General features: G+C 51.4%; 1 protein-coding gene across 4 annotated transcripts in view; it reads right to left on the minus strand.

Moving 5' to 3' along the window:
* Nucleotides 1-282: 282 nt before the first annotated feature.
* The window catches only part of LOC140394095 (mesothelin-like protein), a 92,114-nt gene continuing 78,023 nt past the window's right edge, over nt 283-14,373 (minus strand). For all 4 annotated transcript variants that reach the window (XM_072480938.1, XM_072480937.1, XM_072480939.1 and 1 more), the window contains 2 exons: nt 10,027-10,213; nt 283-877 (listed from right to left, as the gene is read on the minus strand). In XM_072480938.1, the coding sequence (XP_072337039.1) occupies nt 783-877; nt 10,027-10,213 (282 nt within the window). In that variant the 3' untranslated portion in view covers nt 283-782. The remainder of the gene's footprint in view (nt 878-10,026; nt 10,214-14,373) is intronic.

Raw genomic sequence — 14,373 nt, forward strand, 5'->3', positions numbered from 1 at the left:
ATCATTTTGAATATTGTTTATGTATGCAGTACAGAAGGGCCCCATCAAATAGAACTGAATAGAGAAGGGCCGAAATTCCCTGGCTGTTGCGATTCACTTTTCCCGCCGGCAGCATACCCCTGCCAGCAGGTTCCCGACGGCGAGGGGTGGCTTCAATGGATAATTCTATTGACAAGCGGCGAGAGTGTAGAATCCCACCACCAGCCTTGGAGGACCGGAGAATCCAGCACCTGGTTTAGAGTTATTTTTAATGATGGAGTAAAAAGCCAAGGTATAATACCATTGTTCATTTAGTCACCTTTATTCACTGTTTATAATCATATTTTGCCTTTTTAAACATAAATTTATGTTTTCATGTCAAACAACTTACAAAAGATAACTATCCAAACCCCTCCCTGTGAATCTGAGCAATGATAATGCAGACATCTTCACACATTTTAAAGAAAAACTAGGCAGTGATAGGAGTTAGGCCTGAGGCTGTGCGCCGGGCTGGACATTACTTGAAATTTGACTTGTAGACCACATACAGATAAATCAGGAACAGATTTGAGGAAATTCTCTGTACTTCCAATGACAATCCAAAGCCGGTACCTAAATTTCTGATGTGATTCATGACCGGCAGGGTGATTTCGCTAAAATATGTCAAAGCTCGATCAAAGGGGGTTGTTACAAACAAATCCATTCTGTCTGTAACCATCATTAATGTCCCTTAGTTGATTCTGAAGCCAGAAATTCTGATTCTTTTCCATTTAACATGCCAGATGGGGGCGAATCGCAGTTTATTAGAGGTAATACATTGTGATTCCCATCACAGCGACACAGGTGGAAAGCAGGGCACTGGAGCTCTTGACTGAAGTTGAAGCACTCACTTTGGCAACTGAAATAAAGAAACACATTCTAAATAATCACCCCCTACTGCATCCTTCAATCTTTTTCAAGCCAGAATTATATTTAGTGTAAAGCAATAGCCGGGATTTTCCACCCCTGTTTTCAGTGGGTGGGAAAACTGGCGGTGTGTGGAAAATCCAACGAGAATCCCCAAATGGCTTTTATGCCAACAGGATTTCCCATTCAGATTGTCCGCACCCCATGCCGATGACGTAATGAGGTTCCCTCCATGAAAGGTCGTAAACCCCATTGCCATATATTTAAAATCATTAATGGGGTTTCCCGCTGTATTAGAACCATAGAAAAGATACAGCACAGAAGGGGGGCATTCAGCCCATCTTGTCCATGCCGGCCCAAAGACTCCCAGGTGTTCTTTCTGCACATGGCCCATAGCCCTGCAGCTTACAGAATTAAGGTGCAGATCCAGGTACCTTTCAAAAGTGTTTAGAGTCCCTGGCTCCACTGCCAACTCAGGCAGCGAATTCCAGACACCCACCACCCTCTGCATAAAAAAGATTTTCCTCTTGTCCCCTCTAATCCTTCTGCCATTTAGCTTGAATTTATGACTCCTGGTTTTTGAACTCTCTGCTAAGGGAAACTACTCTATCTCTACCCCTCACAATTTTGTATACCTCAATCATGTCACCTTCAGCCTCTTCTGTTCCACGGAAAACAACCCCATCCTCTCCAATCTCCCCTCGTAGCTACAATTCTCCAGCCCTGGTAAATTCAAGTAGATCTTCTCTGAACTCTCTCCAGAGCAATTACACTCTTCTTGTAATGTTGTGACCAGAACTGAGCACTATACTCCAGTTGTGGCCTCACCAGTCTTATACAGTTCCATCATTACATCGCTACCTTTGCATTCTATATCTCTGCCAATGAAGGAGAGCATTCCATGGGCACAATCATCTGGTCTCGTTACACTCATGCTCGAGCGTAACAGGGCTGGTGAATAGCAGGAGAGGCCAATAAAGGGAACTGCGCCAGGCACCAGTTTGCGATGCAACTGGCCCGCTCCAATAGGCGAATTCGGAATCTCGCCGTAGCTTGGCGAGAAACCAATTATCACCACTGAAGCCCTTTTTCCATACAATTAACGAGGGCCACCCATCATCCAACTGTCTCCCATCATTCACCGGCCTCCCCAGCAAGTAGTCATGCTGGCGCCGATTAGTACTTCTTTAGGAAAACGGGAAACTGACGGAAGGGCTGCTATAGGGAGCCGAGGAGGTGAGTAGCCATCTTTGCTCATAGACAAAGAGCCCGGGGGCGCTGGGCTTTCTGCCCCTGAGCTCGATGGGGGACCCTCAGTTGAGGGTGGGGGGGACCCTCCGCAGGGGTGCACAGCCATGGGAGGGAGGGGGACGCTGGGGCAGGGGTGCAGCAGGTGGGAAACCTCTCTCTGCACCTCCATGCCAATCCCTGGATTGTGTGTACCCATTCCGGGGGCAACCCTTGTCCCTGCACCGCCATGGGAGGGGGAGGATGCTGGGGGGGGCGCAACAGGGGGGCGACCTCTCTCTGCACCTCCATGCCAATCCCTGGCTTGTGTGTACCCATTCCGGGGGCAATGCTTGTCCCTGCCCGTCTGCCCCCGGACAATAACCCCCACCGGCTGACGAGGCCTCCGGCCGTGCAGCTGAAGGCTATTGCCAATAGGGAATTGGCAATCATGGTTAACTGAGCACTTCACACAAAAGTGTAATCCTGTGTGTGGGCGAGCCATGTAGTATGCAGGAGTCATTGCCTGGCTTCCCAAACAGACCGTGGTGCCTGGACATTATACCTGAACACTGAGGGAGGCAATATCACACATGCAGCAGCCACCATCCCAACACCCAAGGAATGGGGCACAGCTCCAGCGACATGTCCACGGCCGGAGGGTGGGTGAGTGCCCAGGAGAGAGGGTCAGCACGCGGTCTGGGTGGTGTCTTGAGTAGGTACAGGGTCTGGGGCCTAGTGAGGGGAGCCCGCTGAGGCCAGTGGTATTTGGAAATGCCATTCCGAGTAGGGTGGTGGGAGAGTAATCAATGGGGGAATGGAGGGCCCTGGGGTGTCAGTCTAACACCCTCTGCCAATGCCGTACAGATATTGAATGCTGTGGCAAGGATGTTGGATGCAGAGGTTACCCTAGTGATGCTGGGTCTACGCAATGTGGCCAGACACCGGAGAAGGCGGCAGCAGCAGCATCTGCAGATGTTCAAGGTGAAGGACCATGTGCCGGATCCCGTCCCACATCCTGAGGACCCGGCCCATCAAGCCAGAGAGGGACCCAGAGGGCTCAGGGTGTACAGGCGTCGCTGGTCAATCGAACAAATGACGGACAGCATGTGCCGCAGGAGTCTATGCATCAACAAGGAGATAGTGCAATACCTGTGCCTTATCCTCGCGGACTTGGCACCACGTGGAGGAGGAGGACACCCGCTCCTGGTGGCCATCAAGGTCACTGCAGCCCTAACCGTTTATGCCACGGGATCATTCCAGAGCTCGAGTGGGGACCTGTGTGGTATCACACAGGCCACATCCCACAGGTGCATTCGACAGGTCACGAATGCCCGAGTGGAAAACCACACTGTTTTTGACAGTCCCAACAGAATGCCTGGGCAGCAGGTTTCTCCACACTCGCCGGGATGCCCCAGGTCCAGGGAGTCATAAACGCCACGCATGTTGCCCTGCGCTCACCGGGCCATCTGGGGGTGCCCTACGTTAACCAAAGAGGGTTCCACTCCCTCAACATACACCTCGTGTGCGATCACCAGATGCAGATAGTGCATGTGTGTGCCCTCTTCCCGGGGGGCGTGCACAATAGCTACATCCTGGGGCAGTCAGTCATCCTTGCACTCTTCGAGGAGCACCCCAGGATGAGGCTGCCTCTTGGGGGATAAGGGATGTCCGCTGAGGACCTGGCTAATGACACCAGTACGGAAGCCGGAGACTGAAGCGGAGACCCGGTACAACGAGGCCCATGCAGCCATCCGGGCTGTAATTGAGTAGTGCATCGGACTCCTCAAGATGTGGTTTCAATGCCTTGACCGCTCCAGAGGTGCCCTCCAGTATACCACCCGGAGGGTCGCCCGCTTTGTTGTGGTCTGGTGTGTCCTCCACAACCTCGCACAGCAGCGGGGTTACGAGCTGGAGGTCGGTGATGAGGAACATGTGGCCACCTCTGAGGAGGAGGGGGCCTGGATCGAGGATGATGAGGATACGCCGGACCAGCAGGGGACGGAGGATGAGGCTGGGGAGGAATCTGAGGCCCAGCCGGAGGCTGCAGGACAGGCGGCGGCGGTGAGGGACCTGCAAGCGCGGAGTTCCAAGGAGGCCCTCATACTGGCCTGATTCATCTAGGACATGGCCTGGTCCATCGTCGCATTTTTAATTACCCACCACTCCCATTTCCCACCCTCCCAGGGTATGTGTCACATCACTCCAGGGTGCTGGGACAGTGTCGGCACTGTCAGCGGGTCACTGTCGAGGGCAGGGGGGTGATGATAACCTGCAAAGAGCTGGGCGCTGGTGCTCCTCAATCTATGCCATAATCTGACCCCTACCTGTGTGCTGAGTGCTCGCTCACACCCATCACCTGCACGTGGTGATGCATTGTGGAAGAAAGTGACAGAGGCTGCCTACTGGTTGTGCACAAGGGTGTTTAGTGTTCAATATATGCCCCACTCTCCTGATGGTGCAGCTCCCCCACCCCCTCATCCTTTATCTACCCCGTTCCCCCCACCCCCGGTGCCCTCCATGATTCTCGCTGTGCTTTGCCCTCCTAGCTCTACCACTAGGTCAATTTGTGTCCCCAGGAAGCACATCAGAGCTGGAGGCAGCCAGCTGCCTACCTCGTCCCAGGCAGCATTGTCTGTCCTGCGGCTCACCCTCCGGGACCCTTGGGGGAACAGGACATCCTCCTGGCCTCCACCACATCCAGGAGCCTCCCCATGTCATCATCCCCGAATCTTGGAGCCGATCTCCTCGGCGCTATTGTTGTGAGCTGGCTGGGGTTGGCTGAGCAAGTGCAGCTTAAATGCTGCTCGACATTGTTACCAGGGAGCTGGCGAGTCCCGGCGAATCAGCTGGCGAGCCGGCATTCGGGGCAAGAAGCATGCGAAGCCGCGTTAAGTGGACCAATTAACGTTGAATAGTGTTGCCGGCCTTACTGGGCTTAGCGCCAGTAAACTAGTGGCAATTCATGCTCATTACAGCACTTGGAAATTTCTCCGGAGTATCGCGTCACATATTTCTTCTTTGCAACCTTATCTACCTGCTACCTTTAGGGAGCTGTGTATTTGCACACCAAGATCTTTCACTTAGACCATAAGACAATAAGATATGGGAGCAGAATTAGCCCATTTAGTCCATCAAGTTTGTTCTGCCATTTGACAGTGACTGATATGTTCCTAATTGCCATTCTCCTGCCGAAGACCATAAGATATAGGAACAGAATTAGGTCATTTGGCCCATCGAGTCTGCTCCACCATTCAGTCATGGCTGATATGTTTCTCATCCCCATTCTCCTGCCTTCTCCCCGTAACTCCTGATCCCCTTATTAATCAAGAACCTATCTATCTCTGTCTTAAAGACACTCAATGACTTGGCCTCCACAGACTTCTGTGGCAAAGAGTTCCACAGATTCACCATCTACTGGCTGAAGAAATTCCTCCTCATCTCTGTTTTAAAGGAGCATCCCTTTAGTCTGAGGCTGTGTCCTCTGGTTCTAGTTTCTCCTGTTAGTGGAATATTCCTCTCCACATCCACTCTATCTAGGCCTCTCAGTATTCTGTAAGTTTCAATAAGATCCCCCCCCACTCATTCTTCTAAACTCCATCGAGTACAGACCCAGAGTCATCAACTGCTCCTCATATGACAAGTCCTTCATACCGGCCAGCACAGTAGCATAGTGGTTAGCACAATTGCTTCACAGCTCCAGGGTCCCAGGTTCGATTCCCGGCTTGGGTCACTGTCTGTGCGGAGTCTGCGCGTTCTCCCTGTGTGTGCGTGGGTTTCCTCTGGGTGCTCCGGTTTCCTCCCACAGTCCAAAGATGTGCAGGTTAGGTGGATTGGCCATGCTAAATTGCCCTTAGTGTCCAAAATTGCCCTTTGTGTTGGGTGGCGTTACTGGGTTATGCGGATAGGGTGGAGGTGTAGGCTTGGGTAGGGTGCTCTTTCGAAGAGCCGGTGCAGATTCGATGGGCCGAATGGCCTCCTTCTGCACTGTAAATTCTATGATTCTGGGGATCATTCTTGTGAACCTCCTCTGAACTCTCTCCAAGGCTAACACATCCTTTCTTAGATACGGGGCCCAAAACTGCTCACAATATTCTGAATAAGGTCTGACCAGATCCTTACACAGCCTCAGAAGCACATCCCTGGTCTTGTATTATAGGCCTCCCAACATGAATGCTAACATTGTATTTGCCTTCTTAACTGCCAACTGAACCTGCATGTTAACCTTAAGAGAATCCTGAACTAGGATTTATAAGTCCTTTTGTGCTTCTGATTTCCGAAACTTTTTCCCATTTAGAAAATAGTCTATGTCTCTATTCCTCCTACCAAAGTGCATAACCTCACATTTTCCACATTGTATTCCATCTGCCATTTCTTTGCCAACTCTCCCAGCCTGTCCACGTCCTTCTGCAGCCTCCCTGCTTCCTCAACACTACCTGTCCCTCTACATTATCTTTGTATCATCTGCAAAATTAGCAACAATGCCCTCAGTTCTTTCTTCCAGGTCATTAATGTATCGTGAATAGCTGTGGTCCAAACACTGACCCCTGTAGAACACCATTAGTCACCAGCTGCCATCCTGAAAAAGACCCCTTTATCCCCATTCTCTGCCTTCTGCTAGTCAGCCAATCCTCTATCCATGCCAGCACCTTGCCCCTAGCACACGGGCTCTTATCTTATTTAGCCTCCTGTATGGCACCTTGTCAAAGGCCTTATACATCATGTCCACTGGTTCTCCTTTGTATAACTTCCTCATTACCTCCTCAAAGAATTCTAACAGATTTGTCAGACATTAGCTCCCTTGACGAACCTGTGCTAACTCAGCCCTATTTTACCATGCACTTCTAGGTACTCCGCAATCTCATCTTTAATAATAGACATTATAATCTTACCAAAATTCAAAGTCAGGCTAACCGGTCTATAATTTCCTGTCTTTTGCCTCCTTCCCTTTTTTAACAGGGGTGTTACATTAGTCATTTCCCAATCCTCTGGAACCCTCTCTGCCTCCAGTAATTCCTGAAAGATTACCACCAATACCTCTACAATCTCCTCAGCTATCTCCTTCAGAACCCTGGCCCAGGTGCTTTACCCACCTTCCGACATTTCAGCTTTCCCAGCACATGGTAGCTTCACAGCTCCAGGGTCCCAGGTTCGATTCCCGGCTTGGGTCACTGTCTGTGCGGAGTCTGCACATTCTCCCCGTGGGTTTCCTCCGGGTGCTCCGGTTTCCTCCCACAGTCCAAAGATGTGCGGGTTAGGTGGATTGGCCATGCTAAATTGCCCATATCGTCCAAAATTGCCCTTAGTGTAGGGTGGGGTTACTGGGTTATGGGGATAGGGTGGAGGTGTGGACCTTGGGTAGGGTGCTCTTTCCAAGAGCCGGTGCAGACTCGATGGGCCGAATGGCCTCCTTCTGCACTGTAAATTCTATGATAATTCTATGATAAAGAGCACCCTAATCTGTAAGGAGCCGTTGCTCATTCAGAGCCCACCCCGCCAGCATGATGTTGTGGTCTTTGCATTTTTTGCATTTTTGGAAATTACATAGCGGGTGCGATCTACCCAAATGGGAACAGTCCCATAATGAGACGTTTAGCCGGGTGTTTCCCAGCATTCGGAGCACCGAGAAACCCCACGCTATAGAACGGGACTCTGTTGCAATTCGGTCAGAAACGGGGCCTTAGCGGGAAACTCTCTGATGAGGTTGCACTTAGACAGGTTTCCTGCACTACCCGCAATCCCATGCACTTTAACTTTACATAGTAATCTGTTATGTGAGACCTTGTCGAAAGCCTTCTGAAAGTCTAAATAAACCACATCCACCGATTCTCCTTGGTCAACTCTACTAGTTGCATCAAATAATTCCAGTAGATCTGTCAAGTATGATTTTCCTTTCATAAATCCATGCTGACTTGGTCTGATTACACCACTGTGTTCCAAATGCTGTGCAATGAAATCCTTGATAATGGACTGCAGCAACTTCCCTACTAATGACATTAGGCTCACTGATTTATAGTTCTTTGTGATGCACAATCAATTACTACAAAGACGTGTGGCCTCCTGTAGCTGCTACCAGAATGGGAGCAGCTCCGGTGAGCACACACATTTATATGCCGCCTACTGTGCGGAGCCAGCAGGCAGGGATTCACCTATGTACCTCTAGTACAGGAGTCTTACTGTACTACATCTAATATACATCTAATACAATAAGTAGTGACTACCACACCTTGGGCAGGATTCTCCGAAATGGAGGCAGAGTGTTTGCGCCGTTGTGAAGGCCATCGAGGTTCACGACGGCGCGAAACGGCCCCTATCCCGACCGATTCAGGGCCCGATAATGGGCTAGGAGGGGCGCCGCGTCATTTACGCACGCCAGGCCTTGGCGCCGCGTCAAGGCGGCGCCGCATACATGACGCGGCCGGCGCCGCATAACTGGCATCACCCGCGCATGCGTGGTTGCCGTCCTCTCCAAGTCCGCCCCGCAAGAAGATGTCTGACGGATCTTGCGGGGGTGCGGAAAAAACGAGGTCCTCCTTCAGAGAGGCCAGCCCGACGATCGGTGGGCACCAATCGCGGGCCAGACCCCATTTGGGACCCCCCCCCCGGTGCAGGATCCCCCCTCCCCCCCCTCCCCCGCAGGCCGCCCACCCAGCGTTCCCGCGCTGTTCCCGCAGGCAGCGACCAGGTGTGGACAGCGCCGGGGGGGAACCCGCCATTTTGGGCAGGCCGCTCGGCCCATCCGGCACTGAGAATCGCGGGGGTACCGGTGAATCGCCATTTTGGCTGTCTTGGGCGATTCACTGGACCGCACCGCGCAGAACGCGATTGTGCCGATCTGGCCGCTTCCGCGAATCGCGGGATGGCGTCGGACCGGCGTGGCGGGAAAATTTGGCAACCCAGGCGATTCTCCAAACCGGCGCGGGAGCGGAGAATCACGGCCCTTGTTTTCTCTTTACCTCCCTTTCAGAATAGCAGGTTATATTAACTACCTTCCAATCGGCACGAACCATTCCAGAGTCCAACAAATTTTGGAAAATAACCATCAATGGATCTACTACTTCTGGGGTCACTTCCGTAGCTATTGTGGGATGAAGATTCTCAAGCCCTGGAGATTTATCCCCCTTCCATCCGATGTGGCCACAGTTTCTACTCTTGCGTCAAATAGGAATAATCAACTTTTGAGTTCATCTATTTGACGGGAAAGGTTGACAAGCCAGCTAGTGCGCTGCCCTCCACTTTTCCTACCCAAGACAACACTTTGGAAAAAAATGAGAAAATTCCGTCCAGTATCTTTCAGAAACACCACGTTGCACTAAAAAGCAGCATGTTCACTTTTCAAACTGTGATTTTCTTTTACCCTTTATTTCCTTAAATGCTTCTAGTTATCCAAAATATTTCCTTAAATGCTTTTTGTGTACAATTCTACATCATTATTGATGACTGTATGGGATTGTGACACTGTGCAGGTTAACCATTTCTTTGGGTGCAATCTAACCGAATGGGAACTTTGTCCCGCTTGGACCACCCAGAAACACCATGCTGTCGAGTGGCCATATGGGTAGATTGGGGGCCTCAGTGGGGAACACATGGCCGAGACTGCACTTATCCTGTTTCTGCACTGAGGAGCTCTGCTCGCCGGAACTCCACGACGTGCTGATCTCTTGACCCCCCAATGTAACCTCAACCCCCCCCCCACAAGCCCCAATTCATCGATAATGATCACCAAGGTGAGGGGGTTAGCTATCATGCCCTTTATGTAAGTATGTAATATATATATGTCTTTTCCTCTTTATTCTCAATGATAGAACAACTTTTAAATAAACAATGTCTTCTTTACTCCCATGATATCAACCAATCCTAGGCACTGCCCAATGTCCTTGGTGTGGAGAACAAAAGATGTAAAATTCCACTTACGGTACTTGAGGGAAAAGATTCCAAGTTTAGCTGGTAATATTCCTCCTTGGAGTCCAATTCCCAGACTCATAACCTCATCCATTGTGTGTGAGTTAACCCAACACTGCACTATTTCTTGATTTTCATTTTCTTTTAGGGTTTTAAGGTTTCCTCCAAGAAGTTCACGTACGCTCAGAGCTGAGAGTTTCTGAAAGCGATAAAATGGGAGTAATGTAAGATGGTCAGTATCTTTTTTCTTTGATCAATCTTACCCTGGAGATTACACGTTGAATCACGCGGTCTGTCACTTATAGAATCATAGGATTTACAGTGCGGAATGAGGCCATTCGGCCCATCGAGTCTGCACCGGCCCTTGGAAAGAGCACCCCACTTAAGCCCACGCCTCCACCCTATCCCCATAACCCAGTAACCCCACCTAACCCTTTTGAACACTAAGGGCAATTTAGCATGGCCAATCCACCTAATCTGCACATCTTTGGACTGTGGGAGGAAACCGGAGCACCCGGAGGAAACCCACACAGACACGGGAGAACGTGCAGACTCCGCACAGACAGTGACCCAAGCCGGGAATCGAACCTAGGACCCAAAGCTGTGAAGCAACTGTGCTAACCACTGTGCTACCGTGCTGCCCTACACTTGTGGGGTGTGGTACCTCTTTGACTAAAATGAAATATAGGAGCCTTTTACTTAATTATGAATCTTCTGGAGCTGAGGATGAAGCTGGCGAAGTACATGAAGGTGAAAGGAATGAAACGTTTCACTGATAGGATGAGATGGTCATGTGAGGCTGTGTGAAGATAAATACCAGCACAGACCAGCTTATTTCTATGCTGTGAATTTAATGTTGTCCTATTGAATTCACTCACAGAACAAAAAGCACACTTAAAGTTAGCAACGATTAGTCAAAGATAACCAAGTTTATATCTGTTCCTTGGACACTATGCTCACTTTTGTGCCAATAGAAAGCTCGAGGGGGACCTGAGAGAAAGGCCTCAGGCAATAGCACAGATGGATATTGGGATCATATTTAATTTTATTTAAGTTTGGTGTATTCCTTAACAATATATAATGGCGACTTCTGGTTGCGGCAGGAATGAGCTAGCCGCACGTTTCGGCGGCTCCAGCTCCGACGGAACTTCGGGCTCTTTTAAGAGCCCCAACGGGGACTTTGCCGGCCGAAAAACCCGGTGCGAGGTGCGTGGGAAGGGAGTCCCCCCGAACGACAGAGGGAAAAACCGGCGGCGGCGGCTGCAGCCCGAAGAATCTTCATCCACAAGGTCAGAGGGAGTGGAGAACAAAATGGCGGCGGAGAAATCGCAGGCGACATGGGGGCCTGAGCAGGACGAGGTTGTGAGACGGTGCGTGGATCTGCTGAAGAAGGAGGTAATGACCCCGATGTTACAGGCAATTGAGGGGCTTAAGGAGACTTTAAAGACCCAGGAGACTGAGCTTCGCGTGGTGGAGCAGAAGGTGTCAGGTATTGAGGACGAGGTCCTGGGCCTGGCGGTTAAGACTCAGACGCACGAGGCACTTCATAAAAAGTGTGCTGACAGGATTGAGGCCCTTGAAAATGGAGCGCGAAGGAAGAACCTTAGGATACTAGGTCTCCCGGAGGGTGTGGAAGGAGTGGACTGTGGAGCGTACGCAAGTAAGGTGCTGAGCTCACTGATGGGTGCTGAGGCCCCTGCGGGCCCCATGGAGGTGGAGTGGGCAAATCGGATCCCGGCGAGAAGACCAAAAGCGGGAGAACCACCGAGGGCGATAATCGTGCGATTCTACCGCCTTAAAGACAGAGAAGAGGTCCTGAGATGGGCTAAAAAGGTGCGGAGTAGCAGATGGGAGAATGCTGTGGTAAGGATCTACCAGGATTGGAGTGCGGAGTGGCGAGAAGGAGGGCGAGCTTCAACCGAGCCAAAGAGGTTTTGCACAAAAGGAAGGTGAAGTTTGGGATGCTGCAGCCGGCAAGACTATGGGTCACGCATCAGGAGAGACACTATTATTTCGAGACGGCGGAGGAAGCATGGTCCTTCATCAATGAAGAGAAACTGGACCGGAACTGAGGGACTGATGCTGCAGGGAACTGTTATGGTTGTTATTTTTGTTTTTGTTAATGTGATGGTGAAAGTTAATCGAGAAGTAAACAGGGAAGGGGGGGGACACTGGGGAAATGTGGGCGCCGGTGAGGGGGGAAAGGCGGGACATAGTCGGAGAATGGGGAAGGAGAGGGGGAGGGGAAAGGGAGCTGCGCCATAAGAGGCGGGTCAGGTAAAGGGATGTTCCCGCGCCAGAAAGAATAAGGCGGGAAAACAGGCGCAAGGCGGATGGAAGATCCCTCACACCGGGGGGGTCGAGGAGCGAGCAGGAGTAGCCGGGGTCAGTTGAAGTTAGCTGACTTACGGAAGTGATATGGGGGGAGCAATCAAGCCAGATAGGGATCTAACGGGGGGGGGGGACAACAACTGGGTTGCTGCTGCGGAAATCCAAAAGGTAATGGCTACAGAGTGCGTGGTCAGGGGCGGAATGCGACGCTGGGGGAGCGAGCGGGAGCGCGGAGGCGGGATATGGGACTGGCCTGGAGAAGGTAATGGCTAGTCGACACGTGAGGGGGGCAGGTAGCCCCCCAGTGAGGTGGAACGTGAGAGGCCTGAATGGACCGATAAAAAGGGCCCGAGCGCTCGCGCATTTGAAAGGACTAAGGGCAGACGTGGTTATGCTCCAAGAGACGCACCTAAAGGTGGCGGACCAGGTTAGGCTAAGGAAAGGATGGGTGGGACAGGTGTTCCACTCAGGACTGGACGCAAAGAACAGAGGGGTGGCCATTTTTGTGGGGAAATGGGTAGCATTTGAAGCAAAGAACATCGTAGCAGATAGTGGAGGTAGATATGTAATGGTGAGTGGTAGGCTGGAGGGAATGGAGGTTGTGTTGGTTAATGTGTATGCCCCAAATTGGGATGATGCGGGGTTTATGAGACGGATGCTGGGGCGTATTCCGGACCTGGAGGCAGGAAATTTGATTTTAGGAGGGGACTTCAATACGGTACTGGACCCGGGGCTAAATAGATCCAGCTCAAGGACTGGAAGAAGGCCGGCAGCGGCCAAGGTACTTAAGGGGTTTATGGACCAAATGGGGGGAGTGGATCCATGGCGATTTCTTAGACCCAGGGCTAGGGAGTATTCCTTCTTCTCCCACGTCCATAAAGTGTACTCCCGAATAGATTTTTTTGTTTTAGGAAGGTCGTTGATCTCTAGGGTGGAAGATGCTGAATACTCAGCCATAGCGGTTTCGGACCATGCCCCGCATTGGGTGGACCTGGAAGTAGGAGAGGACAGAGCAGAGAACACTCTGGCGATTAGATGTGGGACTGATGGTGGATGAGGGAGTGTGTGCAAGAGTGAGGGGGTGTATTGAGAGATACCTGGAGGTCAATGACGACGGCGAGGTCCCTGTGTGAGTGGTCTGGGAAGCACTAAAAGCGGTGGTCAGAGGAGAGCTGATTTCTATTGGGGCCCACAAAAGGAAAACAGAGGCCAAGGAAAGGGATAGATTACTGGGGGAGATTTTAAGGGTGGACAGGGAATTTGCAGAGACCCCGGAGGAGGAGCTGTACAGGGAGAGGAGACGACTCCAGACCGAGTTTGACCTTCTGACCACCAGAAAGGCGGAGGTACTGTGGAGGAAGGCACAGGGGAGGAGGTATGAATATGGGGAAAAGGCTAGTCGCCTGCTGGCGCACCAACTGCGAAAGAGGGCAGCAGCGAGGGAGATAGGAGGAATTAGGGATGAAAGGGGAGACACTGTGCGAAGGGCAGGAAAGATAAATGAGGTGTTTAAGACCTTTTATGAGGAACTGTATAGGTCTCAGCCCCCAGAGGGAGAGGAGGGGATGCGGCAGTTCCTGGACCAATTGAGGTTCCCGAAAGTGGAGGAGCAGGCGGTGGCAGGCCTGGGGGCGCCAATTGAGGTGGACGAGGTTATTAAGGGGGAATTGGGAAGCATGCAAGCAGGGAAGGCCCCGGGGCCGGACGGGTTCCCGGTGGAATTCTACAGAAAATATGTGGACTTGTTGGCCCCGTTGTTGGCGAAGACGTTCAATGAGGCCAGGGAAGGGGAGACTCTACCCCCGACGATGTCGGAGGCGACGATATCGCTAATTTTGAAGAGGGACAAAGATCCGTTGCAGTGTGGGTCCTATAGACCTATTTCACTATTGAACGTGGACGCCAAATTACTAGCAAAGGTGCTGGCATCGAGGATAGAGGACTGTGTCCCGGGGGTGGTGCACGAAAACCAGACAGGGTTCGTAAAAGGGAGACAATTGAATGTTAACGTGCGATGACTATTAGGGG

This window comes from Scyliorhinus torazame, chromosome 17, assembly GCF_047496885.1.
Source record: "Scyliorhinus torazame isolate Kashiwa2021f chromosome 17, sScyTor2.1, whole genome shotgun sequence".
Taxonomy (NCBI): Eukaryota; Metazoa; Chordata; class Chondrichthyes; order Carcharhiniformes; family Scyliorhinidae; genus Scyliorhinus; species Scyliorhinus torazame.